The sequence below is a fragment of the Neoarius graeffei genome, chromosome 6 (genome assembly GCF_027579695.1).
Source record: "Neoarius graeffei isolate fNeoGra1 chromosome 6, fNeoGra1.pri, whole genome shotgun sequence".
In the NCBI taxonomy this organism is placed as follows: domain Eukaryota; kingdom Metazoa; phylum Chordata; class Actinopteri; order Siluriformes; family Ariidae; genus Neoarius; species Neoarius graeffei.
This window is the reverse complement of record NC_083574.1, coordinates 40,497,953-40,524,454: the sequence shown is the minus strand read 5'-3', so window position 1 is coordinate 40,524,454 and position 26,502 is coordinate 40,497,953. Positions and strand designations below refer to the sequence as shown.

Genomic DNA, 26,502 nt, shown 5'->3' with positions numbered 1-26,502 from the left:
GTTCTCCAGGATTACCTGAGTGGACCACAGGTTGAGCTGTTTGAGGGACGGCAACTTGATGAGCTGCTCAGCACAGGCACTGGTGACGTTGGTGAAGGCCAGACTCAAGTTTTCCAGGTTCCCAAAGGAGCCAGAGCTCAGCAGGCGGGCAAGATCAGCGTCCTGTAGAAAGGGCACAAGCACAGTCAGATGCAACACGAGTGAGGGTGCAGCCTGGCTGCTGTTTGCCAATCAATATTAGTACATGTGCTTGGAAGGAATCATGAAATGTAAAAAAATGTCTCATTAGAAATATTTAATTTAAATGAAAAAAAAAATCTAAATTGTAGATTTATCACAGCATTTGAAATTGAATTTTGTGGTTTGCAAAAATGCAGTCAAAAACATGGAGCTGTAGTTTCAAGCTTAAAGCAATATGGCCTTTTTTGCTATAACGATGTCTTAGACACCTGAAAACTACACTTTTCTGATTTTCCAATTTTGGCAAAAGCAATAAAACTAAAGCGAGACGGCCTTTTGATTTCATAAAATCCGTGAAATTTAGTTCCCTTTGAAGTTTGGTCATTGTGGTACATGTTTATTTCTGTAACATCTCAAAAACAAACCAAACAGGCTATTCGGTGTCTGGGAAGTTATTTAATTTGAGGGGATTCCCGAGCAAATAATCTACATGAAATTGCTCGCTTCGCGCAGTCAAGAAGACCGAGGAAGCCCGTGTGCGCATGCGCAGGTTTACCTTCATCTTTTGGGTTTTCCAGCAGCTGGCATCCACAGTGTTGCATTACTGCCATCTACAGGTTTACCTTTGACCGTGCACTGACAGTTCCATCATTCTGTCGCTAAACGAACAGCTGATCACCCCAAGGTGCTCGCTGACCACCGATATTTATTAGTTTGGTCCTGCGTTTCCTTTCCTTCCCAACATAACGTCTTTTCTTCTCGCTTTCCGTTACCGTAGTCGGTCTTTCACGTTTCATTCGCACACTCGCGCCCTTCGTTTTTCCTCTCCTGTTTTAAATTTGTATCCCATAATGCCTTGCATGAACAGGGAAAGCCCAACATGTCATGCATGATGCAGTATCTTGTATTGGGTCATGGTGAAGCAGGAAAAAAAAAAAAAAAAAAAAAAAAGAGAATTTAGGGCCATGTGGCCTTAAATTCATTAACTGTTCTATTTATATTTAAAAAAAAAACCGAATAAAATTGGAAGTCTGTGATTCGAATTCAAGAGCTTTCAAACAAAAATAACTGGGTGTTGGGGAAAATTCTTATGACCTACACCTGAAAAATCTGAAAGGCGGTATAGCTTTAAGGGTTTGCAACTGAATGTTTGGAATTGTTAAATATACATCCAGGACACTTTTTCGATGGAACAGAAACGTGTATTCTATTCCCTTCTAGCGGGCTTCATTCATTTGGTTTGACAGTATGCAATATTGGTAGCACATCGCTTATCCTACGTGCATTACGTGTCACTCTACCCAATGGAGAATAAGCGTTGAATATGGTTTACGATATTGCATGGTTGTCTAGGTAACATGACGTCACATGTCGGAGACATAAAACTTCCATGCTTGCGAGCAACGAGAACAATCTGTAAACAAAAATAGCTGCCAGGTTTGCTTGATTAAATACAGAAAATTGAGAGAATTTTGAAAGAGAAAGGCGCGCTGAACACCTGAAAGGAATGTGCATGTATTATAATAATAATAATAATAATAGCAGCTTTATTCATGGTACATTAGATGGAATACATCTAATATACCATTCAACACCAGCCAATATTATTTAATTGTAAAGAAAGAAAGAAAACCCACAACAAAGCATCCAGTTGCACTTTTATATTCACTTCCAAAATAAAATGGGTAACTCGCAAAGCATACCGAGAAGCTGCAACTTGGCGAACGCAGTCTAACACAAAAGCCCTCTTCCCTCACACACGCACGTGAAACTACAGATGTGGGATCTTTCCAGCCTCACATTTCACTCACATTAGTAGCGGTGCAATCTCTAATCACCTTGTGTAAATGAATCATTAAAGCATTTATTTTGTTATCCTCTGTATTAAAAGAGAGGAGAGATGTTCTGTGTTCAATTGCTTTTGCCTGCAAGTTACCCTGATATTATGCTTAAAGGGACTCAAAATCCTTAAGTACAAAATTCAGCTTCAGAATTTAGATTGATGTCTTGCAAAGCAAAAAAATTCAATTTCAGGCACAGATGGTATGATACAATTTCAAAATAACAATGCTTAACTTGAGCGCATTCACATTCAAATTTCTTTAACTATGGCAACTTTAAAGGGGAACTGAAGTCATTTTTAAACTTGCTTTATTTCTTAAATTAACGTGTTATTCAATGATGTTTTCGATTTTAATAACCTTATATCGTGACTCGTATCGGCAAGTAAATATGATACTTATCGGCCTATTCGGTTTTTAGCCGTGTTGAATTTAGTTCGTTTGGTCCACGGCAGGCGTCGCTTATCCGCGCGATCTTCACGAGACTTGTGCGAGACTTTGAAACGTGAAGTGCCAGCCAGGTGTCAGTGCTGCCATTTTGAAAACTGTTTCCCAAACGAAATATTGCACAAAAACAAGTTTGAGTGACGATTCCTGCCTACTTTTTTCAAACTTTCCAGAACACATGCATGTATTTTTGTAATAAATACATATTATACTGAGCGCATTTCCCGCATAATCCTCACTAAGGTTTCGGACAGCACTACAAAATGGCGTCCACACTATATAGTGAGTAGGGAGCGATTTCGGACACGGGGAAAACTTCCGGCTTGATTACGTCAGCATTCGAAAGAGGGCGCGCGCGTCTTTTGACGACGTTGGCAGATGTCGGTCGCTTTGACTCCCGCTGTACGTTTTACTTCCGTCCTACGACGTCTCGCACAGGTCTCAGCGAATCTCGTTTACGCCCGTTGCTTTGACATGTGGACTGATATATTACAGAGCATATTTCAAACACTCATAACTTGCTACAGCAGCGACAAAATAGCGATCAAAAATGCATTCCGATATTTAATAAAATGAGATAAATAGAATTTTGATTAAAAAAACAAACAAACAAAAAAAACATATGCCTCCAGTTCTCCTTTAAGAAAGAAACACAGAAATTTTAAATATAAAAGCACACAACCAGGACATGCAGGTTATAATATTTTACCAGTGTTAAGTCACCGTTTAAGTGGTTGTTACTAGTTTACATAATTACACAAATTGTAGGAAGTTATATAAGCGATGACGTGACAACCGAAATGTCCACAATAAATAAATACACAGAGTTTAAGGGAAGGAGAAAAAAAGTGATATACAGGAACGTAAAACACTAACCGTGGACTTGGATGGCAGAGTGAGTCGGGTAGGCCCTCCTTTTCTTTGCTATGAAAGTAAAGGAGAAAAAGAGAGAAGAGGAGATTAGGCCAAAAAAAAAAAAAAAAAAAAAAAAAAGTGTGTTTCCGGTAACCCGGCCGATCGAGAATTTCCGCGTCGAAATTGCTAACCGTAAAGTTTATTTTACAAATTTCCCTTGATATTTTAGTGTAAGCGGCGTTAGTTTGTCATTATTTTTTGTTTCAACGCATTCAAGTTGTGAAAGAAACGATAAAAAGTAAAATGTTTCGCCACTTCTATCAGCCCTCCTGCATAAACATGGAAGCGCACTTGTATACTGAAGGAGGAAGGGAAAACTGAGCCGAGGCGCCATTTTGAATCCTCATTCACGGCTGTAACGCAAATTGCTTCCTCTTCAGTATACAAGTGCACTTCCATGGCAGGGAAAAACACTACGTTTTGCCGCCTATGTAGTCCCCTATTTATACAAATAGGAAGTCATTCAGGATTCAGCCATGTTTTTGCTCGACCCAAGTTCTACAGTAGGCTAGGCGAGGCTGTCTGCTTTTAATGGAAGTAGCCTAGCCTAGGACGTTATTTTCACGTTATTTCTTGATAAGGTGTTTTCACGTTATTACATGAAAATATCATGAAATTACGTGATGTTATGTTATTACATGATAAATATATTGTAAAAACGTGATAACTTTGTTAACAATATCTTTTCACGTAATTACTTGATTCTAAGCCAATTTTTTTTTTTTTTGAGTGTGGCAGCAATACACTTCCGTAGATCATAACTCGAACTCTCGCGATATTTTTTTTTATTCGTTTAAAGATTTAAAACACTTTTATTTTATTATGATGTGTGGTATAAAGGATTCTGTGCCAAAATACTATTTTGTAAGATGTTTACTTGTGTTAATTTTTTCGAACAAAATAAAAAAAATTAAGAAGGGGAAAAAAAAAAAAACCCCACCTTTTTCCTACCTACCGACCTTATTTTAGTATTTCATGTTACCGGAAACACACTTTTTTTTTTTTGGCCTTAGAGACTTTCTAAATTCCTGCGTCTCACCAGCAGGTGGCGTGTGAGAGTTCAGAATGTGGGGCATTTAAATGGGTCACTGAAAGGTCTGGAAATGAGAGCACTGCATTAACCCAACCATACCAGTATGCAACTTTGCATATTATCAGGAAACAGATTATAACCCTACTGTGATGTGGGGTGGTAATATTGGTTTCCATAAACTGGTTATTTGAATATACATGTTTACGCACCAGCTCTTTCAGCTCTCTCTGCCTATCGCACAGCTGCTCGTACATGCGCAGGCCGACCTGCGTGCTCTCCAGGGTAGAGATGATCTGTAGCTGAGTGTCCTTGTTCTCTATAATGTTATACTCCAGCATCAGGCACAAGATCTGTTCCAAACATACACACGTACCCATGTGACCTTGCTGTACATATTAAACACGGTTTGACGTTTTCATGCACACATGGACGCAAGGACACACCTCCACCATGGTCTGGTTCCCTCGTAGTGCCAGCAACATGCAGGGGCCCAGTTTGTTTTCAGCCAGAGACAGGAGGAATTTCTTCGTCTTGTAGCAAGAACCCATGAGGATGTGAACCTGCAGTGGCATCGAGGTGCAAGTTATTAACACGGATGGTACTGCAAACACAGCAGGTGAGTCTCAGTCTCTCCCTCACACAGACTACATATACACACACCATGCTGGCAAACAGCTCTCCATCGTCATCGCAGGCCACACCTCCTGGACTGTAGAGCTGAAACCAGCCATCTTTTCCAGAACGCACACTCAGTAAACAGGAATGCACCTGGAAAACAAGCGCAGACCTTAGTGTCAAAGGTTCTAGGCTGCAGAGGGGAACTGTCAAGGCCTTTTAGGCTTTCAGAGAAGGCCCGAACATACACTATCGTTCAAAAGTTTGGGGTCACTTTGAAATGTCCTTATTTTTGAAAGAAAAGCACTGTTCTTTTCAATGAAGATCACTTTAAACTAATCAGAAATCCACTCTATACATTGCTAATGTGGTAAATGACTATTCTAGCTGCAAATGTCTGGTTTTTGGTAGTCTGGCTAACGCGACTTCAAAGCTCTGCGAGCTATTGGTCTGGCAAAGATATTAAGCCCAACCGTTTCCCAAAGCGCGTGGTTGACCCGCCTCCCTGAAATGCCTCAGTTTGCTACTGGTCGAAGCCAGAAAAGGCTGTGACGAAGCTTAAACCAATCACATCACTCTTTCCTCTGACGTATGTGACGCGACGGAAACTGCTTGAGTAACAGGAAGAAGATAAATACCTCCAGGGCTGCTCTTTGCTCCGTTTTCAATGAGAACTTCCCGTTGAATGCTTTCAATACAGCATCTACCGCTGTGTCAAAGGCTTGCCGCTGCTCCATGTTCGTAATGTTTCTAGTGAATGAAGCGCTTCCGGCATAGATTCTGTAAACAATCTATGGCTTCCGGTCGCAGTTCTACTACGTCACTGCCTTGAACACGCCTCTACCCAGGGCCGTTGGAGATGCTCAAAGTTGATTGGCTCCCGATTTTTCGGGAGCTTGGAAGAGCTGGAGATAGCTTGCCTGGCCAGACTAAGCTCGCAACAGGCCCCCGTGTTGCGTCACACTTAGGATGGGCGGGCCCAGGCTAGGTTTTTGGTGCAATATCTCCATAGGTGTATAGAGGCCCATTTCCAGCAACTCTCACTCCAGTGTTCTAATGGTACAATGTGTTTGCTCATTGCCTCAGAAGGCTAATGGATGATTAGAAAACCCTTGTACAATCATGTTAGCACAGCTGAAAACAGTTGAGCTCTTTAGAGAAGCTATAAAACTGACCTTCCTTTGAGCAGATTGAGTTTCTGGAGCATCACATTTGTGGGCTCGATTAAATGCTCAAAATGTCTGGACTATATTTTCTATTCATTTTACAACTTATGGTGGGAAATAAAAGTGTGACTTTTCATGGAAAACACAAAATTGTCTGGGTGACCCCAAACTTTTGAACGGTAGTGCATCAGCGTTTCAAATATATTTAATTGCTTTCATTCTTTCCGAATAATTATTCTCGTCTAGCTCTAATTTGGTCTCGTTTTCGATCAAATCTGCTTCAGAAATGAAAGCGTTACTGCCCTGAAAACATTAAAATCGAGTTCTGCAATGAGATTTTTTTTAAATTTGTTGTCTCTAGGCTGAGAAGAGTTTAGAGCTGGCTCACTCCTTGGTTAGGACTTCATTGCCGGGACAGAAGGCCATGACAGGGTACGTTTATGTACGAAGTGAGTGATGATTTAACCAATCAGATTTTGATTTATAGTGGGAGGGACCAAAAATGCATCACCCTCGGCCTTCTCGCACTTAACCGCGAGTCATTCATCAGTAGTGTTCGCGAATGTTAATAAAGCAGTCAAGCCAGTGCTACCGATCTACGCAGTCAAGCTAACGATCATCTCCAGACTCTTCTTCCACACATGCTCACGACAGTACTTTTTTTTCACTCCTACTTATTCATTTCTCTGTGTAATTTACTTGGTTACTTTTAAAATCAACATCGACAACTTGACACAACGGAGCGACCTGGCAGCCTGCCTGCCGCTAATCCCTTGCAAAATCCTTTGCCCTGTTGCTTTTTTGGTGTGTCTGGCTAAGTTTTGGCTGAGCTCAAGTCCCAGCTCTAATAGTACCGTTTCGCCACTGCTTGGCTGCCAGATTAATTAGATCTCTGTTTTTCGGAAATAAGAGAATCTTGGGAAAAAGATTATATCAGCAATAAAAAGTAATTAAATAGGGAACCGTTGCACATTCTCGTAATCCAGTAAACTCACCTCCTGTCTAGGGTCCTCGGCAAACCTCTGAATAACGTACTTCAGCTCTCTGCAAAGACATGTTACAAATAAAATAGACATTAGTTTTGTGCGATATAAAGATGTAATTGTCTATACATTTTTACACTACCATGATATCCAGTGACCTTTACTCTGTACTGATCACCATTACGCATTCTGTACAGGAGCTCCACAAAGCACCACTGGAGTCGCTCAAAAAATACCAACATCTACGTCTTGAAAGATTTGCACAGGTGTCTTGAACTCCCAGTTATTACCAGACGCTGCCTGGAAGCCCCGCCCCCTTCACCCCATTTCACATGTTCTCAACTAGACTCACCGGATGCCCTTGCTTTTGGTCAGGGAAAATACTGCACATCCAATAATGTTAGACTGCCCTCCCCTACTCTCCTTAAAGGAGAACTGAAGGCAAATTTTTTTTATCATCACAATTCTATTTATCTCATTTTATTAAATATCGGAATGCATTTTGATCGCTATTTTGTCGCTGCTATAGCAAGTTATGAGTGTTTTGAAATATGCTCTGTAATATATCAGTCCATATGTCAAAGCAATGGCCGTAAACGAGATTCGCTGAGACCTGTGCGAGACGTCGTAGGACAGAAGTAAAACGTACAGCGCAAATCAAAGTGACCGACATCTGCCAACGTCGTCAAAAGATGCGCGCGCCCTCTTTCGAATGCTGACGTAATCAAGCCGGAAGTTTTCCCCGTGTCCGAAATCGCTCCCTACTCACTATATAGCGTGGACGCCGTTTTGTCGTGCTGTCCGAAACCTTAGTGAGGATTATGCGGGAAATGCGCTCAGTATAATATGTATTCATCACAAAAATACATGCATGTATTTATTATTTTGAAAACCCACCAGCTACGTGATCTGGCACGTTTTAATTGCACGACAGTAATGACGTAAATACCAGCGCGACGGACTCGTCCTTATCCTGTCGTCTTTCCATCTCTTCTCTACTCCACGTTGGTTGGAAGTCGTATGGAATAATCTCCATGTCACGTACGTGAGGGAGGCGGCGTTATGTGCAGAAGTATACAGTTTAATAAAGTGTAGAATATATATACAGTGAGAATATATACACAGGCAAACAATCCAAAACCAGAATACAGGCAAAAGGGTCGGTCGAGGTGCAAACAGTACATCGAGGACAAGAACGAGAAACCGGCGCAAGGATCGCGAAACAGGAAATCAAGACAACGGGTAGAAAGGCTCGGTAATGCGTACAGTGATACTTCACGATGCAAATGCATCAGCGCAGTCCTTAAACAGGCAAACACGTGGTTCCTTGTTCACGGCGCGCGTGCTGGAGTCCACTCGGCGCGCCTTCAGGTGCACGCGCCACAGCGCGCAGCACTGACACTCCATCACTGATGAAGCTGGCAAATCTCTAAATTAATCTAAATTGGAGTGATATGGCGATCCGGCCGCTGTGTAAACAGTTTTCAAAAATGGCGGCGCTGACGCTTCACGTTTGAAGTCTCGCACAAGTCTCGTGAAGATCGCGCGGATAAGCGACGCCTGCCGTGGACCAAACGAACTACATTCAACATGGCTAAAAACCGATAAGCGCAATATAATATGCCGATACGAGTCACGATATAAGGCTAATAAAACCGAAAACGTAATTGAATAACACGTTAATTAAGAAATAAAGCAAGTTTAAAAATGACTTCAGTTCCCATTTAAACCTGAAACTGTAGAAATGCTCATTTCCTTTGCTTTTTTTTTAAGCTCTGGACTATTAAACATCGTAGTTTTACGATTTGTTTAAATGTTAAATCATGAGCAGGGGGGAAAGAAAAAAAAATCAAAAATATGACAAGCCTACTGGACATAATTCAGCACACAAGTTATCACACGGTCTTAAAAATTTACAGCGCACATTCATCTTTCCACTTTCCCTTTATTTCATAATTGTCTTTTTGCTCGTGCAAAAATAAAGTATATAGCTATACGAGTGTGGCTTTTTCAATTAAGTGAAGATAATCAACTGTGATACTGGGAAGCCGATTTTAGTTTGTATGGACTCCGGTACAGTACATTAAAAAAAATAAAAAATAAAAATAATAATAATAATAATAATAATAATAATCACATGCTCTTTATTAATATTCTTAAAGTGCCATTCCACCATTGGATGTATTCTTTGGCATAAAATACAATATATTTTGACAACATATATAAATGGTATCACTAGATAGAGAAATCTTTTAGCTTCAAAATGATATATCAAACAATTTTTTGACGACAAGTATATTAATTTTGCGACCAAAGTCACCTACCCTTTTAATTTCCGCACGTGATGTCATCGGCAGGTTCCCCTTCTTGTGTACCACGTGACGTGTGACGTGGCACATATTATCAGCAATGGCGGATAGAACGCGATAAAAATAATACCAATAAATCTAGCTAATACCAATAAATCTAGCTAACTGAAAGATTAACTCAATTTTTCGCAATTTTTTTGGCCCCCATATATGAGGAGAAATGACTCTCTCACTCTGGGGGTTTCCTGGTCTAAAAATAGACCGACACGTGGTACACAAGAAGGGGAACCTGCCGATGACATCACGTTTCACTACCGCACGGAAATTAAAAGGGTAGATGACTTTGGTCGCAAAATTAATATACTTGTCGTTCAAAAAATTATGTTTGATATATCATTTTGAGGGCGGCACGGTGGTGTAGTGGTTAGTGCTGTCGCCTCACAGCAAGAAGGTCCGGGTTCGAGCCCCGTGGCCGGCGAGGGCCTTTCTGTGTGGAGTTTGCATGTTCTCCCCGTGTCCGCGTGGGTTTCCTCCGGGTGCTCTGGTTTCCCCCACAGTCCAAAGACATGCAGGTTAGGTTAACTGGTGACTCTAAATTGAGCGTAGGTGTGAATGTGAGTGTGAATGGTTGTCTGTGTCTATGTGTCAGCCCTGTGATGACCTGGCGACTTGTCCAGGGTGTACCCCGCCTTTCGCCCGTAGTCAGCTGGGATAGGCTCCAGCTTGCCTGCGACCCTGTAGAACAGGATAAAGCGGCTACAGATGATGAGATGAGATATCATTTTGAAGCTAAAAGATTTCTCTGTCTAGTCATGTTGTCATAAAATATATTGTATTTTATGCCAAAGAATACATCCAATGGTGGAATGGCACTTTAAACCGCAGTGCAGTGGTGATGTGTGTGTACACACACACGTATGTCTATTACTAATGATGACTACTATTTAACAGTGCATAGAGATATTAGTGATGTCACTTACTTCGTAAATTTGGCATGAGCAAGGGCCCTGAGAGAGAGAGAGAGAGAGAGAGAGAGAGAAACACAACCATCAGTCTGTGAGCATATCCATGCGTGTGTTCATGTTTTTGCCATGAGCTCTGGGATGTCTACTTGTTGTTGCCTTTTTCTTAATGAGGTCTGAAGGCTCAGGTTAACGTGTGAGCGCAGGTGAGTTCCCTCACCTGTGACAACATCATTGCTCTGTATAAGACACATAATGAGTCCCTGGCCGGCAGAGCCAATTACACCGTGCTCTCAGGTGCTGTGGGCGCCATAGACCCAACCCACACCGTCCCCCTGCAGAGCCCAGCTACGGCTCAGCCACGTCAGCACACTCCCTGACTGCTTGACCCCAAGTGAGACCCACCCCACCCTCCCAGCATACGCACACCTCCGGAAGCAGGCGTTGGAAATTAAAACTTAACTAAAATGAATCTAAGCTAGAGAGATTCTTCTGCAAGTGCATCAGACAAATGAAAATACAGAAGAAGAAGTAGTGCTAGGGAAAATAAAGAGTGGAAAAAAAAAAAATAGAGAGCAACACTTACTCTTTGGGGAATGGGATGGGCTGTAGCAGGCTAGCCAGCGCTGGTCTCCAGTCATCGTAGTCGGAGCTACAAAGAGCAGGCCAGAGGAAACACCACGTTAGTGTCGTACACGGGAGGAAATCAAAACTTTACGTTTTTTCAGGGGACGCAAAATTAAGAGACGACACCTGAGCAGTGGTGCTGGGATTAGGTGTTCAAGTGGACCACAGTTTAGCACGCGAATTTAACTACGAGCAGTTGGTCCTTCATTTGCTCGTGTGTTTAAAAAAAAAATTCTTACAACGAGTCTACTAACTAATGCTTTTTGGACATGCAGGATTTATTTCTGTTCTGAATAATCAGAGCTCAGACACTCACAGCATCTTGAGGATGAGCGCGAAGCAGGCGAGCACTCGGTCAGCTTGGGCGGGGAGCTGAATGGACAGCGCGCTCAGAGCCGGGCTCACCAGCAAGCACTCGATAAGGCTGGGCTCACTGTCGCCCCCTGCGGGTGCCTTACGCAGCGCAGTGTTGGCAGTGTTGTTGTTGTTGCGCTCCAGTTCCACCAGGATCTCACTGGAGTTGACGATGGATGGAGGAGGGGGTGAAAGGGCGGTTGGAGTATCGGGACGCATCAACCGTAAGGGCATCGGGGGCTTCCGCTCATTCTGCTGCTGACAACCGTTCCTGATCTCCTTTAGACTAGGAGAGTTATCGCGACTGTCGGAGAAAGAGAGAAAATGACATTAGTCTCCATTTACAGGATTTAACATTGAAAATTTGTTGGGTTTTAGGAAGCTGCCATTTGCAACGATCCCTGCAGGCTTGCGTTTAGATGATACGACTACGGTGGCGGAAACGACTAACATTTCTAATCGCTCCGATTGTAAGAGTAATGCGTTAGGCATCATAAACACGTCTACGTGTGCAAATCAAACAAAAGGCCAATGAAATACCCACTGGGAAATGGAAACTATTCAAACAGGCAAATTAAGAAAGGGAGGTAAGGAAACAACAAAGACGCGGTTTGGGACATCTCGTTCCTACGGGACAGAAAGGTGACTAACAATTCATGGAAAATCTGAATACAGTTCCTACAAGGAACACCGAAGGAGGCCCAAGCACTCTGAGAGATGATGTAATTATTAAAGGCAAGCCTGAAGAGAAGGGGAAAAAAAAAAAAAAAAAAAAATGTGATCTCAGATTGTTAATACATAAATGTAGACCTGAAAAAAAAAAAAAAAAAAAAAACACGAAATGCAACGACACTAAATTTTCGTCAAGTTCAAGATACCCGTGTGGGGGAGTCGGACATTTTGAGTGAAATGTTCAGAGCTCGGCTCATGTGTCTGGGACTCACCTGTTAATAAACTCCTCATAGCAGGAGTAAATAGCAGCCAGACACACTGCCACCAGGTTGGGGAGAACCCGAGGGTGAGGACACTGTCCAGTGGGGCCATGCATGCTGAAACAAATACACACACATTACAGCTCCGACACTAAACCCAGCTGTATAAAATCAAGGTCCAGGACATGAATTAGCCGCACCCAGCAATAAACGAGCCATTAATACGCCACGTCTAACAGGGTGTGCAGGAGTGAATAAATATCTGTGATAGGAAAGTTTGCACATGTACGGTGTAGAAATATTGGCAGTGTTTTGGAACATAAAGATAACAACAAATAGGCATGTGTCATTTTGATCCTAAAATAAAAACTATACATCATTACTGACAAGGGATTTTTACATGTACGATCTCGTGGTAATAAAACGTCGACGGTTAGTTAACCCCTTCGATGCCTTTGGACGAGTCACGTACGCCATGAAATCTTTTACCGCTGTGCCTTATGACGTACGCTACTCGTCATAAACACCTCCTTTTATGCGCCTTACGTGGCGCGTTACTTTTATTCACAGTGGCACATTACCGCGAGTTGGCCTAGTGGTTAGTGTATCTGGCTTTTGATCGGGAGATCGCGAGTTCTACTCACGGTCGGATCATGCCAAAGACCATCGTAAAAATGGTACCCAGTTACTTGGTGTTTTCAAATACTAGTAATTCATGTTTATGGACAGGTTCTCATTGACGAGACCTGTCGTCTTGTTTTTTATTACTACAGTTACTTTTACTCTACAACAGTGGTTTTTGTGATTTTTCTATACAAAAGTTCTGAACAAGTTAGAGAAAGATCATCAAAATATTACGGAAGCCGCGAGAGGCCCTTCATATAATCTTTTTTTATTCACCTTGTTATCCCGAGATAACGACATAATTAACTCAGGACCTCGAGAAAACACCACAGCTAATTCGAGATCTCGAGAAAACAAAACCGTTATTCCGAGATAACGACATAATTAATTCAGGATGTCGAGAAAACACCACAGCTAATTCGAGATCTCGAGAAAACAAAACCGTTATTCCGAGATAACGACATAATTAATTCAGGATGTCGAGAAAACACCACGGCTAATTCGAGATCTCAAGAAAACAAAACCGTTATTCCGAGATAACGACATAATTAATTCAGGATGTCAAGAAAACAACACAACTAATTCGAGATCTCGAGAAAACAAAACCGTTATTCCGAGATAACGACATAATTAATTCAGGATGTCGAGAAAACACCACAGCTAATTCGAGATCTCGAGAAAACAAAACCGTTATTCCGAGATAAAGACATAATTAATTCAGGATGTCGAGAAAACACCACAGCTAATTCGAGATCTCGAGAAAACAAAACCGTTATTCCGAGATAACGACATAATTAATTCAGGATGTCGAGAAAACACCACAGCTAATTCGAGATCTCGAGAAAACAAAACCGTTATTCCGAGATAACGACATAATTAATTCAGGATGTCGAGAAAACACCACAGCTAATTCGAGATCTCGAGAAAACAAAACCGTTATTCCGAGATAACGACATAATTAACTCAGGATGTCGAGAAAACACAACTAATTCGAGATCTCAAGAAAACAAAACCGTTATTCCGAGATAACGACATAATTAACTCAGGATGTCGAGAAAACACAGCTAATTCGAGATCTCGAGAAAACAAAACTGTTATTCCGAGATAACGACATAATTAATTCAGGATGTCGAGAAAACACAGCTAATTCGAGATCTCGAGAAAACAAAACCGTTATTCCGAGATAATGACATAATTAACTCAGGATGTCGAGAAAACAACACAACTAATTCGAGATCTCGAGAAAACAAAACCGTTATTCCGAGATAACGACATAATTAACTCAGGATCTCGAGAAAACACAATTAATTCGAGATCTCGAGAAAACAAGACAATTATTCCGTGATCTCGAAAAAACAAAATTATTTCATGATCTCGAGAAAACAGCTGAGATTTCTAGCAGAGCTGCGCCCCCTGTGGGTCAGACAACGAAGACTTGCCTTATTAGGTGATTGATTATTCCAGACATTCTAATGACCAAAGTTGCGTCTATACAGAATGAGAAATAGCCCCAAAGTCAGCATATCACAAGTCTCTTGGCGCACCTGAATGAACCATTTCTCAGCTGTTTACTCGAGATCATGAAATAATTGTTTTGTTTTCTCGAGATCTCGGAATAACGGTTTTGTTTTCTCGAGATCTCGAATTAGTTGTGTTGTTTTCTCGACATCCTGAATTAATTATGTCGTTATCTCGGAATAACGGTTTTGTTTTCTCGACATCCTGAATTAATTATGTCGTTATCTCGGGATAACAAGGTGAATAAAAAAAAAAAAAAAAAAAAAGGATTATATGAAGGGCCTCTCTGCTTCCGTAAAATATCCCAATTTTGACCTATTTTTGTCCTATATGCCCGGCACATTACAATTAATTATGGGTGGCAGCCACGAGGTTAAGTACCTTTCATTTTGATGTTTTAGAGCAAAAAAACACTGATTTTGTTAGAAGAAACAAAAGGTAGTTTCTTGTTTTAGTAAAATTTTATTCATCGTGTAGGTTTATTTAATGCAATCATTTCTGTAAATTCTTTTGAAGGGTGCCAACAGACCGAGTTCATCAGCCATGTAGGGGTGATCAGTTCATCCTTACAGGATGTGCACATGTTCACAAGTAGCGACACTGACCTGTGGATGAACTTCTTGACAACCTCCATGCCTGCGTTCAGTTCATTCAGAGCCAGTATATACTCCTGAGTAAAGAGACGCAGTCTGGGACACTTCCCAAAATCCTGGAGAGACAAAAGCAGTTACTAAATCAAAACGGCAGCGCTCTGTGTGCACACGCAAGCACGCTGGTCATCACACACACACTCACCATGTTGTGTTTGAGAATTCTCTGGACCACTGGAGTGAATACTTCAATGACCACCATAGAGCGTGGACGCTCGCGACAGTGCTGTGGAAAGAATCAGAACTTCTGAATGCTGAGTGCCACTTAGCTAACGCTAACCAGCCGCTGCACAGACTCGTGCTGTACTTGATTCACAGTGCAGTCACCAGTGAATGAAACTTTCACACGTAGTCTAGCCAAATAACTTCCGAAGAACCAATGCAGACAATCAATCAGCTGTTTTAGTGTTTCCTGCCCTGGTTAGTGGTTGCACTGGGTATGCGTTACCTTGCAGAAGAATTCACACAGGTCAGGGGGAGGGTGGTTATTTTCCAGCAGGGGAGCGATCGCCTACAGGCAAATAACAGCATCATTACTGAACATACACATAATATGGAAAATTTTTTTCACCCATTATATAGTATGTCTACCATTTACAGCTCATTTAAAAGGAGGAGGACATGCTGGGCAAAAGTGTTTTTTTTTTTTCCCTTGTTTTTAAAATAAAATATGTTGCTGTGATTTGGGGACATACTGGGGCTTTGAGAGTGGACTGTTAGCCTCCCAGTCTGTAATGGCCATAGAAAGAAAACAGGCAGAGAAATCAGGGCAGTTAAGAAGTACATGCTTCTCATGTAGAATCTCCTCTCTTTTAAAAAAAAAAACAAAAAAAAAAACCCACACCGGCATCACCCCTCATGAACACATGACCGCCCATAATAATCTGAATCAAGAAGATGGAGCCGTGCCAACTCGGTTGGAAACGACCGCCAGTCCGCAAACCGCGAGTAAAACTTTCAAAATTTCCAAAACTTTCAAAAGGTCAACGCTATATTGGATATCGTAATAGATGTCTCCTTTTGGACTGAACCTTAGTTCACTTACATGACCGGTCAAAACCCTCAGGTAACATTAGCCGGTCAGCTAACGTTAACATTCTCTTCATGACGCTAAATTTACAGACGTCGTTTTCAAGGCTACATTATCTGAATTGACCATAGTACTGGAATAATAATAATAATAATAATAATAATAATAATAATAAAAAAATAAAATAATCAGCTCCCTGTTGTGCAATTTTGATAAACTTGTTAGCCACCATGCACGGAGATGAGCTCGCAAAAGCACCAACATTACAAAAGTTTCTTTTTCCATCACGTCAGGCAGTTAGCCGTTGCTAGATCGGGTTAGCTTGGCTAGGTAGCTTACGCAATGCTAGGGATGTGACAAGGCACACTAGCTATGTAAATATGTATATAGCTTCAGGAATATTCAAATGTATACGTACACAAGCATCTGAATCTGATCATAAAAACAGCAACGTGAAGACTGTCGCTTAAAAAAAAAAAAATCCATGGATTTGATGATCGTGTTCTCGTTTAAAGGTGTTAGCCAATCAGAGCGAAGCTGTTTACACAGTTAATATTTAAAATCATAGCAAAAAACCAAGGTGTACAGTACCAGTCAAAAGTTCGGAAACACCTTCAAATTCGACGGTTTTATTTTTTTTCCCCTACATTGTAGAACACATGGATGCAAACGGCACGCCTTTTGGCGGATGCCGCCTTTTTCACGGCTGTCTGAGGGACTTGTGTGAATCGCGCAGATCCGATGAGTTTTGTTTTTTTTAGGGGGGGCGTTGGAGTGTCTGATTATAAATTTCATCAAAGTAAATTCTGTATTAAAATTACTAAATAAGCAAATGCAGTTACAGTCCATGAAACATACGAAGTATAAGTATGAGAAGAAAACAGTAAATCAGAAAGCTGCGCACGTAAAGCCAATTACGTAACTTACGTTGGACTGATGGAAATCCTTGCGCGTGCAGTGAAGTGCAGCCAGCAGCAGATAATGGCGCGCAGCCAATTGGCTTTACGTGCGCAGTTTTCTGATTTACTGTTTTCTTTTCTACTGTTGCCGATGGTAGCCTTTGTTACTTTGGTCCCAGCTCTCTGCAGGTCATTCACTAGGTCTCCCCGTGTGGTTCTGGGATTTTTGCTCACCGTTCTTGTGATCATTTTGACCCCACGGGGTGAGATCTTGCGTGGAGCCCCAGATCGAGGGAGATTATCAGTGGTCTTGTATGTCTTCCATTTTCTAATAATTGCTCCCACAGTTGATTTCTTCACACCAAGCTGCTTACCTATTGCAGATTCAGTCTTCCCAGCCTGGTGCAGGTCTACAATTTTGTTTCAGGTGTCCTTTGACAGCTCTTTGGTCTTGGCCATAGTGGAGTTTGGCGTGTGACTGTTTGAGGTTGTGGACAGGTGTCTTTTATACTGATAACGAGTTCAAACAGGTGCCATTAATACAGGTAACAAGTGGAGGACAGAGGAGCCTCTTAAAGAAGAAGTTACAGGTCTGTGAGAGCCAGAAATCTTGCTTGTTTGTAGGTGACCAAATACTTATTTTACCGAGGAATTTACCAATTAATTCATTAAAAATCCTACAATGTGATTTCCTGGATTCTTTCCCCCCATTCTGTCTATCATAGTTGAGGTATACCTATGATGAAAATTACAGGCCTCTCTCATCTTTTTAAGTGGGAGACCTTGCACAATTGGTGGCTGACTAAATACTTTTTTGCCCCACTGTATATGGTAAACAAAAAAGTGTTTAAAAAAAAAAAATTTCATCTTTTAGATTCTTCCAAGTCGTCACTATTTACCTTGATAACAGCTTTGCACACTATTGGCATTATCTAAACCAGCTTCATGAGGTCGTCACCCAGAATGCTTTTCAATTAACAGGTGCGTCTGGTCAAAAATGGAATTTCTTGCCTTCTTAATGCATTTGACACCATCAACCAGTCAAGAGTAAATAATAAAAATACAGTAAATAGCCCTGTTCAACAACTGTAGTAATCCATATTGTCAAGAACCACTCAACTAAGTAGAGAGAAATAACAGTCAGTCATTACTTTAAGACACGAAGTGTCTTTTAGTTAATTAAAATAAAGAAAAACATCGAATTTGAAGGTGTTTCCAAACTTTTGACTGGTACTGTATTTTTCAATTAAAAAAATTGCAAACTTTACAAAAACAGCTAAGGGAATAATATAAAATTATTTTAAAAAAACTGTATGGCATGTCCCCTTTAAAGTCAGATTTTATTTAAAGCTCATTTCACATAGAGTTTAAGACCTAATAACGACCCTGGTGACTTTAGTTCCAGGACTTCCCCAGACCAAGTTTACGGTTCAGAAACATCCCAGTTCTAAAAGCAGTGTGTGACTATAACTCAACAAACCCACTCACCACAATGATGCTCTCATGGTCCTGGGCACTGAGGTTGGTGTTCTGAGAAGGAAGTGACATGAACAGATTACTCAGAATACTGGCTCGTTACTTCCTGCTTAAAGCCATAGTGCAATGACTCGACACTCAACAAGCCTAGTTTCCAGTCGACTAAATATCCTGCACTGCTGGGCCGTTTTATATCTCACACACACACAAATTACAGATGATCACAAATGCTAGCAGGCAGAAAGGAGGGGGAAAAAAATAAAATCCCCGAAAACGGGGGCGGCACGGTGGTGTAGTGGTTAGCGCTGTCGCCTCACAGCAAGAAGGTCCGGGTTCGAGTCCCGTGGCCGGCGAGGGCCTTTCTGTGTGGAGTTTGCATGTTCTCCCCGTGTCCGCGTGGGTTTCCTCCGGGTGCTCCGGTTTCCCCCACAGTCCAAAGACATGCAGGTTAGGTTAACTGGTGACTCTAAATTGACCGTAGGTGTGAATGTGAGTGTGAATGGTTGTCTGTGTCTATGTGTCAGCCCTGTGATGACCTGGCGACTTGTCCAGGGTGTACCCTGCCTTTCGCCCGTAGTCAGCTGGGATAGGCTCCAGCTTGCCTGCGACCCTGTAGAACAGGATAAAGCGGCTACAGATAATGAGATGAGATGAGATCCCTGAAAACCTGGGCGCACGTTTGGTGGACGTTACAGCTTCGAGCTAACAGCATAAAATGATCCAACACATGTTGGTTGAACTGCTATTTAACTGCAATCTGTAGAAATGTTTGGATTTATTAAAAAAAAAAAATCAACCAGCTGTGCACACAAGCTTACATTATACAATGTTTACATTACAAAAAGTGCTTCATTAACACGCCGCACATCATAAATCTATCCTGAAACAGATTTACTGATTGAAAATATTTACCGATTTATTTATTTGTAGACCTGAGCACTGGCATGCACAAGTATTGGTCTTTATACTTGGCATGAATCAAACATATAGGAACACAAAATACTTGGTATAGAACACAACAACAACAGAAAAACAGTATTAAATGGTGACATGTTGCACCATTTATTGTTGAATGATCCATCTGGTGATAAAGTGCTTTGCATTTCAGTTTTTTTTTTTTAAATAAAGCCCCAGCAACAACAAAAAGGAAGCAAGTTCCACCTTCTGCATTCAGTTCACTGATTTCAGTTCCGCCCCAGATCCAGCCTGACCTTTTTTCGTAGCACGTAGACTGATCACATCACCTTTGAATGGCATGGATCAAAATCATTTTTCTGGTGGGTGTGGTTTCGGAGAGGATATTAGCAGTGGTAACGTTGCAAGCTAAATTACTTTAAAAATGTGCTCCCAAACAACGATCAGAAAACACAAGTTCAGTGTGATCGCTGCTTCATAATTAGGGACTCCTCCATATTTTTTACTCAGGGGGGAAAAAATAAAATAAGTCCTGAGCTCTTGTTTATTTGTGCCACATGTTCCTAAAATGACGAATCAGATATAATCTCGATATAGTTGACACAAAACGAAAGCAACTTTTAAGAGACACAAAGGAGTCTTTCATATCCTGCATCTTTCACATCCCTTTCAGTGAACGGACTTGTCCGAAGCTAGACTGCCTTTCAGATTTTTAAAGTGTAGGTCATAAAATAAATTTTCCCCGACACTCAATTATTTTTGTTTAGTGGATTGAAAGCTACTGAATTTTAAATCACAGACTTGCAAATTTTATTAGGTTTTTTAATAGAACAATTAATGAACGTAGAGCCACGTGGCCCTAAATTCGCCGATATTTTTTCCTGCTTCACCATGACACAATACAACATACTAAAGTCATGCATCCCCCCCCCCAACACACTCAGACACACACACACACACACATTCTAATAACCCCCCCAGTATCATGTCCCTAGCCCTTATTGAATGTCCCATGTCCTGGTTCACCAATGTTGTATGTTTTTTTGTTATATTGTTTGTTACACACATCTTGGTTTTACATTTTCTACATTTAACCTGAATAAAAATGGGGGGGTACGCTAGTCTACATTTGTTTATTTCTTTATAAAGTATGCTAGTCTGAGTTTGTTTATTTCTTTATAATAGTATGCTAGTCTGTGTTTATTTCTTTATAAAGTATGCTAGTCTGTGTTTGTTTATTTCTTTATAAAGTATGCTAGTCTGTGTTTATTTCTTTATAAAGTATGCTAGTCTGTGTTTATTTCTTTATAAAGTATGCTAGTCTGTGTTTGTTTATTTCTTTATAAAGTATGCTAGTCTGTGTTTATTTCTTTATAATAGTATGCTAGTCTGTGTTTATTTCTTTATAAAGTATGCTAGTCTGTGTTTGTTTATTTCTTTATAAAGTATGCTAGTCTGTGTTTATTTCTTTATAAAGTATGCTAGTCTGTGTTTGTTTATTTCTTTATAAAGTATGCTAGTCTGTGTTTGTTTATTTCTTTATAAAGTATGCTAGTCTGTGTTTATTTCTTTATAAAGTATGCTAGTCTGTGTTTATTTCTTTATAAAGTATGCTAGTCTGTGTTTATTTCTTTATAAAGTATGCTAGTCTGTGTTTGTTTATTTCTTTATAAAGTACGCTAGTCTGAGTTTGTTTATTTCTTTATAAAGTACGCTAGTCTGAGTTTGTTTATTTCTTTATAAAGTATGCTAGTCTGTGTTTGTTTATTTCTTTATAAAGTATGCTAGTCTGAGTTTGTTTATTTCTTTACAAAAAAAAATAAAATAAAAAAAATAAAGTCATGCATCGCGTGGTGGGCTTTCTCCGTTCGCCCAAGGCATTGTGGGATACAAATTTGAAACAGGAGAGGAAAAACGGAGGACGCGAGTGTGCGAATGAAACGTGAAAGACTGACTAGTGTCACGGAAAGCGAGAAGAAAAGACGTTATGTTATATCCGAAGGAAAGGAAACACAGGACCAAACTAATAAATATCGGCGGTCAGCGAGCACCTCGGTGTGATCAGCTGTTCGTTTAGCAACAGAATGATGTAGCCATCAGTGCACGGTCACAGGTGAACCTGCACATGTGCACACGGACTTCCTCTGTCTGCTTGACTGCATGAAATGAGCGATTTCATGCACATTATTTGCTCGGGAATCCCCTCAAATTAAATAACTTCCCAGCCACAGAATGGCCCGTTTTTTTTTTTTTTTGAGATATTACAGAAATAAACATACATCACAATGACCAAATTTCACAGATTTTATGAAATCGAACAGCCGTCTCGCTTTAATTGCATTGCTTTTGCAAAATCAGAAAAAGAGTAGTTGTTTTCATGTGTCCACTACATCATTATAGCAAAAGCTCAAAAATGATAAAGGCAATGGCTGAAGCTTAAAAGTTGGCACCTCTGAAATTATGGGCAACGCAGGCACTGGAATCTTAAAGGTCCCATGGCATGAAATTTTCACTTTCTGAGGTTTTTTAACGTTAAAATGAGTTCCTCTGACCTTCTTAAGTCACCCCAGTGGCTAGAAATTTCATAATGTGTAAACCAAACTATGCCCAACATTTGAGAATGGCGCGTCAAAACGGCGCATTGAGAAGCTCTTCCCTTTACTACGTCAGCAAGGGAGATGATCCCCACGCCCCCCCTCTGGATTCCCACCCACTGTATGGCTTGCCCGCCCAGCTCAAAAGTTGCCACCAAACATGGAAATTGCGCTGTACATGGATGTGACAACACAGAAAAGAGTCTGTTTTTACTGCCGATGGGAGAGCCCCTGAAGACGCAGTGGCTTAATTTTATTTACTTCAATAATACGCCGTCGAGTCTACCTAAGACGGTGTATGTTTGTCGGAAGCATTTTCCTGAGGAATGTTTCCACAGCTTGGGACAGTACAGGGCAGGTTTTGCACATCAACTGTCACTGAAGCCTGGGTCCGTACCAAGCATCGCTGCCGCATCAGCAACAAACACCGAACAAGTAAGTGTATAACTGTTAAGTCGTTTTGCCGTGTTTTAAAATCGGTGCCACATTAGCCTTGCAATGGCTACATTAGCTGTGCAGCTAACCGCTTCCTGCAGTTAGCCAGGTACTCTGCGCTACAAAACCAAAAAGCATGCAGCATGCTCTGTTATAATAGCCAATCAAAACAGTTTTTACAAAGACACCCACATTCTTTTTTTTAAGTCACTCGTTCATTTTATTTGTTTGTTCAGTAAAAACTAGTGCTGTCAAGCGATTAAAATATTTAATCGCGATTAATGTCGCGACTGTCATAGTTAACTCGCGATTAATCGCAATTTAATCGCACATTTTTGTCACATGAAAAACCATTGTAATTCTCTTATCAGCATAAAAACGTGAATGGGCTTGCTTTGCATTGCAAAAGCATAACACGTCTTGACACAGCCACTGCAAAGTGAAACCTTAGCCGAACACCGAGGCTGGCAAAAGAACCATGAGTGAAGTGATCTACTGTTTGAGTTAGTCTACAACTCAGAGAGACAGGTTACACAGTGACGGTAGGCTTGACATGCTTGATTATAATATAAAGTACACTATTATATTAACTTTAAGTTGTTTGTTGATAAATATTGCATTGAATCTGATCTTTACTGTTTCAGCTCACTTAACACATTTTGTACTTTTACACTTTCTGCCTGTTGATGCGTCGCGCTGTCCAATCAGAGGCGGCCACATTTGCATATTACAGGAAGGATTTCTGGGATAGCATTGAGTTTACAGTTCAGAGGGATCTGGCTTCTTTAGACGCTGTCTTCTTAAAACTGAATCAATATTTAAAAAGAGCCAAATGAGCCAGTCTTTTGAACGGCTCTTTTCAAAGAACGGATCACAAAGATGCGGATCCCATCAAAGAGCCATAAATCCCATCTCTACTAGCGCGCCCTGCCCGCGCTGGTTCTTGGGGGGGGGCGGCATTGCATTACAGTCTAGCTGCTATCGGTTTTCTAAGCAAAGTCTCTGTTCCAAGTTCCTGGCAGTTTCAAAAGCTTATGAAAAACCTACATCATGTCACAGAGCGTTAATCTCGCGTTAAAAAAAATTATCGCCGTTAAAATTGAGTCAAGTTAACGCGTTAATAACGCGACATTTTTGACAGCACTAGTAAAAACCCAAACATTTGTTGAATTTATTTTATTTCCTCGCGTTGCACCTTAAAGGAACAGTCCACCGTACTTCCATAATGAAATATGCTCTTATCTGAATTGAGACGAGCTGCTCCGTACCTGTCCGAGCTTTGCGCGACCTCCCAGTCAGTCAGACGCGCTGTCACTCCTGTTAGCAATGGAGCTAGGCTCAGTATGGCCAATGGTATTTTTTGGGGCTGTAGTTAGATGCGACCAAACTCTTCTGCGTTTTTCCTGTTTACATAGGTTTATATGACCAGTGATATGAAACAAGTTCAGTTACACAAATTGAAACGTAGCGATTTTCTATGCTATGGAAAGTCCGCACTATAATGACAGGCGTACTAACACCTTCTGCGCGCTTCGGCAGCGCATTGATATCTGAGCTCCGTATCAATGCGCTGCCGAAGCGCGCAGAAGGTGTTAGTACGCCTGTCATTATAGTGCGGACTTTCCATAGCATAGAAAATCGCTACGTTTCAATTTGTGTAACTGAACTTGTTTCATATCACTGGTCATATAAACCTATGTAAACAGGAAAAACGCGGAAGAGTTTGGTCGCATCTAACTACAGCCCCAAAAAATACCATTGGCCATGCTGAGCCTAGCTACATCGCTAACAGGAGTGACAGCGCGTCTGACTGACTGGGAGGTCGCGCAAAGCTCGGAGAGGTACGGAGCAGCTCGTCTCAATTCAGATAAGAGCATATTTCATTATGGAAGTACGGTGGACTGTTCCTTTAATGACGTCAGCGCGCGGTATTTTTCCCTTCGCGGTTTGTTCCTTCTCTCTCGCCATAGTAAGACACCCACATCCGCTTGTTCTGACCCACTGGAGGTAGCGTCACAGTGCTGTTAGCCAATCAGAGGTAACACGTTTACATGTCATGAATATTAATGATAAGAGCTGAAATCCTGTCGCTCTCCCGCCACCCGCTCCTCCACCAAACTAGAACAGCCTGAAACAGGAGAACCACAGCATTTTTTTCACCAAAACCAGCTCACAGGGCATTCATTCATACTAGAGACCACCGCACAATTAATGAAAAAACGATGCCATGGGACCTTTAATTATAGCACCAATTCTCTCTCGTGCATCCATGTAATGTGTGCGAGTGTTTTACCTCAGCGAGTAGGGTGGAGATGATGTGAAGAGGGGCTTGGTGGATAGATTCGTCCTGCAGTGGAGAGGTAAGTGCCATGTCCACCAGAGCTCGGATTTCCTTCAGCACCACGTCCCAGCGGCTGGGATTATTCAGCACCTTGCGGTACTTGTAAATTTTTTTCTGTTATCAGGACCAAAAAAAAAACAAAAAAGATGCAATTTATACACGTTCACACTTGGCTTCGTGTATATTACTAATCTGTACGCTATAAATAGTCAATTCCAGAAGTAATCGGTACCCCTCATGAGCCAAAAAAACCCCCTAAAAATAAATAAATAAATATATATATATATATATATATATATATATATATATATATATATATATATATATATATACCGTATTTTCTGGACTATAGAGCGCACCTGTATATAAGCCGCATCCGCTCTATTTTTTAAAAAAAATTTAAAAAAAAAAGATATACAAGCCGCACCGGGCTATAAGCCGCAGATATCTATGTTGAAAAATTAGATATTTACTGCATGTACAGAACGATTTTGTACTGTAAATGTACATGTATGTACCTGAACAGATTCTTTCCGAACAGTGCCTTTTAACACGGCAGCAACTTTGCTGATTAAAACGGAACAGAACCAAGAGAAAATAACCGGTATTTATTTACCTTCATTTCTCCTGTGTTTGAAACCACAAGTCACTTTAATCATCTTCGCTGGATTTGAAAATAATTACCAGTTAGTAATTTGTCGTGCGTGTTCTATCTGCTAAACATCTGCTAATTCTTCTTTGCATTGATTTTTCGTCTATCTTATTTTTGATTCTACTTCCGGTTAGAGCGCCCCTAGCGGTGGAAGAAAAATCCACAGAATAGCCGCACCTTTGTATAAGCCGCATGGTTCAAAACCTAGGAAAAAAGTAGCGGCTTATAGTCCAGAAAATACGGTATATATATATATATATATATATATATATATATATATATATATATATATAATCAGATCTGCATTTATTATTATTATTTTTTTTAAACTGAAAACATTTTCTGTAGTAGGCATATTTTTCCCCTTTGCAAATGACTGGTTTCACTGACGTACACCAAAAATGGATATTTTTATTGAAGCGTCCCTGGAGACAACAGCCACATTGAGCCTCGATGACTCTCCGCGCAAAGCACTTCAAGTTACTGACCCTTGCCAAGGAAAACAGTGTTTGTATTATTTGTAAATATTCTTTAGGGGTGCCAATAATTTAGCCATATATGGTTTTTAAGGCTCGGGGTTGAAAACGGCGTGCGCTAAACCTTTTACAGGATGCGTCGTGTCCGTAATATCCAAATAATAAATCTGTGGTTTATGGAACGTGTAAATACATGAGGTTTCTTTCAAGCTACATAAATACTTAATGTCAGTAACCTTACCTTCCACTGTAGAGAGTGAAACCACTGGTCCCGCAGATAGCTGTTGGCAGCCTGAAAACACACACACACACACACAGTGTATTTGTATGCGAGTGTGAGTGTCATGGAATTATTTAGACGCGCGCGTTCGTCAGTGGGAAGAATGTGAATATAAACAGGTTCCTTTTTACAACTTAAAATACAGTCAAAGAAATGAAACAGCTGGAACGGAGGAGAACCGCGTCCAAAACACCTCGTTTTAACTTGAGGTTTCGACTCTACTCTTTCGACTTTTAGATTTCTAATCG

At 40.8% G+C, this 26,502-nt stretch overlaps 1 protein-coding gene across 1 annotated transcript in view; it reads right to left on the bottom strand.

Moving 5' to 3' along the window:
* cmip (c-Maf inducing protein) overlaps nucleotides 1-26,502 on the bottom strand; it is a 101,296-nt gene that overhangs the window by 12,321 nt on the left and 62,473 nt on the right. Inside the window, exons 3-18 of the mRNA XM_060923645.1 lie at nucleotides 26,216-26,266; nucleotides 24,799-24,960; nucleotides 18,574-18,615; nucleotides 15,605-15,667; nucleotides 15,302-15,382; nucleotides 15,112-15,215; nucleotides 12,377-12,481; nucleotides 11,395-11,736; nucleotides 11,038-11,103; nucleotides 10,470-10,496; nucleotides 7,193-7,241; nucleotides 5,077-5,184; nucleotides 4,860-4,976; nucleotides 4,626-4,766; nucleotides 3,345-3,392; nucleotides 16-162 (exon numbers count right to left, since the gene is read on the bottom strand). Coding sequence (XP_060779628.1) covers nucleotides 16-162; nucleotides 3,345-3,392; nucleotides 4,626-4,766; nucleotides 4,860-4,976; nucleotides 5,077-5,184; nucleotides 7,193-7,241; nucleotides 10,470-10,496; nucleotides 11,038-11,103; nucleotides 11,395-11,736; nucleotides 12,377-12,481; nucleotides 15,112-15,215; nucleotides 15,302-15,382; nucleotides 15,605-15,667; nucleotides 18,574-18,615; nucleotides 24,799-24,960; nucleotides 26,216-26,266 — 1,653 coding nt within the window. The remainder of the gene's footprint in view (nucleotides 1-15; nucleotides 163-3,344; nucleotides 3,393-4,625; nucleotides 4,767-4,859; nucleotides 4,977-5,076; nucleotides 5,185-7,192; nucleotides 7,242-10,469; nucleotides 10,497-11,037; nucleotides 11,104-11,394; nucleotides 11,737-12,376; nucleotides 12,482-15,111; nucleotides 15,216-15,301; nucleotides 15,383-15,604; nucleotides 15,668-18,573; nucleotides 18,616-24,798; nucleotides 24,961-26,215; nucleotides 26,267-26,502) is intronic.